Source organism: Entamoeba nuttalli (assembly GCF_000257125.1).
Source record: "Entamoeba nuttalli P19 unplaced genomic scaffold asmbl_4172, whole genome shotgun sequence".
Lineage (NCBI taxonomy): Eukaryota > Evosea > Mastigamoebida > Endamoebidae > Entamoeba > Entamoeba nuttalli.
Window position 1 is genome coordinate 16,270 of NW_008576607.1, and position 5,781 is coordinate 22,050.

The 5,781-nt window shown below is 25.8% G+C and overlaps 4 protein-coding genes across 4 annotated transcripts in view; 1 reads left to right on the forward strand and 3 right to left on the reverse strand.

Moving 5' to 3' along the window:
* Window positions 1-453, reverse strand: part of ENU1_095850 (serine/threonine-protein phosphatase ppe1, putative) — a gene marked incomplete at its 5' end in the record, with an annotated part of 914 nt that extends 461 nt beyond the window's left edge. The window contains one exon of the mRNA XM_008859164.1: window positions 1-453. This exon is cut by the window's left edge and continues 461 nt beyond it. Within this exon, the coding sequence (XP_008857386.1) occupies window positions 1-453 (453 nt within the window).
* Window positions 454-704: 251 nt separating this feature from the next.
* On the reverse strand, window positions 705-3,059 carry ENU1_095860 (citrate transporter, putative; the record flags this gene model as incomplete). Its single annotated transcript, XM_008859165.1, has 1 exon — window positions 705-3,059. One exon carries the CDS (start codon window positions 3,057-3,059, stop codon window positions 705-707), a length of 2,355 nt encoding a protein of 784 aa, XP_008857387.1.
* Window positions 3,060-3,310: 251 nt separating this feature from the next.
* On the forward strand, window positions 3,311-4,090 carry ENU1_095870 (hypothetical protein; the record flags this gene model as incomplete). Its single annotated transcript, XM_008859166.1, has 1 exon — window positions 3,311-4,090. One exon carries the CDS (start codon window positions 3,311-3,313, stop codon window positions 4,088-4,090), a length of 780 nt encoding a protein of 259 aa, XP_008857388.1.
* An 84-nt stretch (window positions 4,091-4,174) lies between these two features.
* On the reverse strand, window positions 4,175-5,728 carry ENU1_095880 (DNA primase large subunit, putative; the record flags this gene model as incomplete). Its single annotated transcript, XM_008859167.1, has 1 exon — window positions 4,175-5,728. A coding segment is annotated over one exon (1,548 nt), but the record flags the coding sequence as incomplete, so codon positions are not given.
* Window positions 5,729-5,781: the final 53 nt, after the last annotated feature.

The following is a 5,781-nucleotide window of genomic DNA, read 5'->3' on the forward strand; positions in this document are numbered from 1 at the left end:
TAAAGCGGCAATATTTAAATAATCAAATACTTCAGTACACCACCTCCATGAATTAGCAGTTCCATATTTCTTAATACATTCTTCATAAAAACCATAAACTTGAGTAACTTGTCTACTTTCATGATTACCTCTCATTAAAGCAATACGAGTAGGATACATTACTTTGTATAACATTAATAAAGTAAATACTTCAATTGAATAACTTCCTCTATCAACATAATCACCTAAAAAAATATATGAATTTTCTGGTAATGAACCTCCAATAGAAAATAATTTCATTAAGTCATAGAATTGTCCATGAATATCTCCACAAACAATAACTGGTGTTTGAATTGGTTGTACATTAGATTCTTCAATTAGAATAGATTTAACAGCATTGCACAATTTTTTAAAATCATTTTCAGGAAGGTATTTACCACTTTTTACAATATCTAAGCATTTCTGATAGTCCATATCTTAAATATTTCATTTTTAAGTTTTTTTTTCTTTTTGTTTTTCTTTTAGGGTTTTTTTTTTATTTTTTCTGTCCTTTTTTGTTTTGTTCAGTCCCTTATTATCTATTAATATACTTTAATTTTGTTATTTGTTATAACAATTTATTTTTAGGATGAAGTTTTTAAAATTTAATTAATAACTGAATTTTGATGTAACCTAAAAAAAAAACTGAAAATAAAATTAAATTAAAAGCTATGAATTGATAACGACTAAATGGGATCTAAAGCCTTTTCAAAAATGAAGTATGAAAGAAGAGCACTTCCAATGACATAAAGAAGGGATAAAAATATACCATAAATCATATAATGTTTAACTTTATATCCACCATCTTTCATTACCATTAAATTAGTTTGATATCCAAAAGGTAAAAAGAAGCAAGAATTAGCGCAAATCATCATAGTAACCATTGCACTTCTTAGACCAATATCATTTCCTCTTGTTAATCCAGTTGGATCACTTCCAAGATAAGCAGACCAAACAACAGGGAACATAACAGCAATAGTAGCATTATTACTTAAAACTTGAGTTAAAACCATTGTAGGAATTCCAATTCCAAAAAGAATTCCAATTCTTCCTAATGGAGTTAATAGTTTAATTAAAGTCATTGCAATTAAATATCCAGTATTTGTATTTTGCATAGCAGCTGATAAACCAAAAGAAGCACCTAAAGTACAAACTAAAGATACACTAACAGCATTATATACTTGTTTAACTGTTAAAACACCAGTTAATACTAAAGCAGCAACAGATAAAAATGAGAATTGAATAATTTTATAAAATCCACAAACATCTAAGATAATTGGAATTAATAAAGAAGTAATAGCAATCATTGCTTTCCATAAAGGATAATGATAAGGTAATTTAATAGGTAATTCATATGCAATTCTAAAAGGACTTGGATAAATTTCAGAACGAGTAAATGAAGTTTCAGTAATAATAAGATAACTTGAATTTGAAGTAACAGGCATAAAATATAATGGTTGTTCTTTTACTGCATTAAAATTTTTATCATCATTTGAAATACCTAAAATTCCAAATCTACAATCTTCAAAATATGTTGGGAAATTCCTTTGATTAAATTCAGAGTTTTCAGTAAATGATATTTCATAAAGACTTAAATCTTCTGTTGAAGTATGTTTTAATATATTACAAGCTGTTGGGTCTTCAAATTTAATTCCTCTAATATTCATTAATTCAATTAATAATGATGGTTCACAAACATAAAATAATGTATCTCCAACTTGTAATTCACTATTTGGTTCAATTATTTTATTTCCTCTTAAAATTTGTGGAAGTGCAACACCTGATAATCTTCCTAAATCAGTTTTCATAATTTCTTTACCAACTAATGGAGATCGTTCAACAACATTAATTGGAACAATAAATGTATGAAGTTGTTGTTTAACTTCTGTTTTAACATGTGATGGAAGTAAAAATTTATTTGAAAAAACAAGATAAATACATGCTATTAAAGCTAATGGAAATCCAACATATCCTACTTCAAATAATGACATTACATAATCAATATGAATTACTCCTTGTTTATTTAATCCATTAATTGCTGAATCAATTAATCCTTTAGCAACCATATTTGGTGATGTTCCAATTAATGAACACATTCCACCTACACAAACAGCAACTTGCATTGGCATTAATAATTTAGATGCTGGAATTTTAGTAGTTTTAGATAATCCAAGAATAATAGAAATTCCCATTGCAACTATTGGAGTATTATTTAAAAATACACTTGCACATGCAAATAATGGAACAAATCGAATTGCTGTTGGCCAAATCCATTTTTGTTCTTTATTAGGAAGAATATAACTACATATTAAAGCAAGTCCTCCAGTTCTATTAATTGCATCAGAAATAATACAAACACATAAAACAGTCATTGTTCCTGAATCTGAAAATCCTGAAAATGCTTGTGAAGTAGAAATAACATTACAATATAATAAAACAGCAACACCTGTCATTAAAACAATACCTGCATGCCATATTTCTAATAATAATATAAACATCATAATAATAAATACAAATAAAAATATAGCTGTTTTAGCTGAAAATTGACCTGGATAATTATCTTTCCAATCACAACAATACATAACAATAAATATAATACTTAATATTCCACTAAATCCAAGTGGTAAAAATAATTTTGAAAATCCTTTTTTAAAATAACTTTTAACCATTTGTTTTTTATCTATTAATTCTGTTGTTTCTTCTCCTGGACTTTTTTTTCTTGGAACTGGTGAATTTCCAAATGATGCTGATAATAATGCTGGATGAACTAATCTTCCAAAATCAATTGGTGAAGTATCATCACTTCTTTGATTTGGACCAGTAATATCTTTTTCTGTAAACTTTAATTTTTCCATTTCAATTTGTTCTTCACTTTTTGATGTAATACTTGCTTGTGTTTTTGGAGCTGGTAAACTATCATCTGATTCTGATCTTGAATCATTTTCTTGTTGACTTTGATATGATTCTATTTTTTCGTTTTGTCTTGAATGGATAGATTCATTTGTTTCATGAAGGGAAATAGAAAGATGGTTTTCGCTCATGAATAAGATTTGAACTATTCAAATTGGAATATCAGTTCCTCCAATTTTCAATTTCTATGGAAAATTACATTTTTTGAATAATCAAAATGTCCATTTTGTGTATCTTTTTAAATAAAACAAAGAAAATTCATTAAAAAAATTTGTAAAGAAAAACAAATATTTTTATATTATGTTTTTCTTTTTTTTTTTTTTGTTTTAAATAATTTTTATGTTAAATCTTTTTATTTATCTTGAAAGTTAAAAATTAAAAGATGAAAGTTCAAATTGCTGGATTAATATATCAATTTTCAATTAAAAAAATTCATGACATTATTACTCTTTGTATTGGAATTACCTTTTTTTTATTTTCTCTTCATGTTACAATTTTTCATGTTCAATATAATTCATTACCACATGTACAATCATTAACTACCATTGTTACTTGTTCATTTTTACAAGCAATAATTATTATATTATCTTCTTTAATTCAAATATTACATTCAACACACAATATTCCAACATCAATGCCATTTCATTATTTTATGTTATTTGTTAGGTTGTTAATATCATTAACAAATAGTATTATTCTCATCGTTTCTCTTCATCAATTTAATAAAATTAATGATTCATCTCATCACCTTTCTTTAATTGAATCTCAGTATTCATGTTGTGGTTGGTTCTCAATCAACACAATGACTTGTAAATCATTAGCAGCAATTCGTGCTGATAGAACATGTTCATCAACTATAGGAGTATCATTTCATAATGTTCTTTCAATTGCATTAGTACTAAATATTGTAGATATTATTGTGTCTCTTTCACATTTATTTATTTCATATATTTCTCATAGAATTAATACCCAACAAGATGAAGAAACAGAAAATCCTGATGATATTATTTCAAATTATCTTACTACAAACCAAACTGATATAAATGAAGAAACAATTCTTTTAAATAATTTTTCTGATGAACAACATCATGTCAATCGACCATTATCAATTTATAATACAACAGAATCAGATAATGATAATGACAACTCAAATTTGATTTAGTTTATATTGATTAATTTCATTTTTTTGTTAATTTATCCTTTAAACATTAAAAATAATGAAGAAAATAATATTTAATTATATTCCTTAGTATTACTTATTTTCTTCTTTTTTAATTTCTTCTTGTTTTTCTTCTTCCATTGGAGTTTCTTGTGATGGTTGATGACCAACACTATCAAGGTCAAGATCAGTAATTAATTTCTCTAATGATTGTCTATTTTGTTCATTCACAAGTCGTTTAGCTCTTAAAAAATAAGTATTTGGATGAGTAATATCTTGTATTTCATCATCAAATGGTTTATTTTGTGATAGATATAAGAATTTAGTACATGCATGTGTTGGTTGATGAGAAATAATTAAATCTATAACATTTTGTAAAATTTCTTCTCTTTTAATTTCATCAATTCCTTTTAATTCCATTAAACTTAGAAGATTATCTTCAATATCTTCTTGTTTAAATGATTTAGTAGTCATCATACATCCATTACAATCTCCTGCATTTCTAATTTGACTTATTAAATTATTACATCCATAACCAGTATAATCAATTTTAGCACCAGCTCTACCATATGAATGTTCAATATTATAAATTCTTTCTTTACTTAATGGTTCAATTTCTTCAAAAAATTTCTTACAATCTTCCATCGACAATCCAACACCTTTAAGAAACATTATAAGTTGTAATAATCCAAAGTGTTTTAAATGTTTATCATGAAGGAATTTACGATATACTGAATACATACATGGTGGAAATAATTCAATTCCACTTTCTTTAAGAAATGACTTACTACATGTTTCAACATGAAATCCTGTTGTTGCTGTTTTAAGTCCTGTAATTTTCATAACTAATGTTTGGTAATATTCTAATATTGGTTTTAATTCATAAGGAACTTTTCCCAATGCAGGTGAAATATAATTATTTTTAACGCGTTCTTGTAATTTCTCTCTATTTTTCATAATTACCATATCAATAACTTCATTCTTTTCAATAAATGCACTTCCATGATATAATAATAATCGTCGATTTTTTAAATTCTTTCCAGCTTCAAAAAAAGGAACTTTAATAAATGGTCCTTGAAAATAATTTTGTTGTTTCAAAAATCCTTCTTCATCAACAGTTATTTGTTGTGGATGATATCCAAATTTAACAAGAAATTGTGATAAAGCTTCTAATGAAAGAGTTTCAATTCGTGCAAGATACACTCTCATTTCACATAAAATAAACCAATTTTCAAGTTTTTTATTACAACGAACATTATTTTGAAAATCACAAAATGATGCAAAGAATAATGCATATGACACTTCATCATCCCATCGATTATTTTCATTCACTTTAACCAATTCTGATAATTCTTGTGTAATTTTTTCTGAATTTGTTTCTTCATTATACATCAATCTATACAAACTCCATCTTTTCTCTAATGCATCATATACATTACTCCAACTTATTGTTCCAACTGTTTGATAAACAGTTATCATATTTTCATATGTTGGAATAATTTCTTTTTGTGGTTTAACACTTGCTGTAATAATTCTTCTTTTTATTGTTAAAACATCGTCTTTATTTCCTTTAACAACAGATGGTGGATTTAATTTAATACCATCAACCCTTCTTGTTCCTTTTATTTTGCTCATGACCTTCATGGAAGTACAATGAAATGTGATTTTTATTGATTTTGAACTAGAACTTAAAA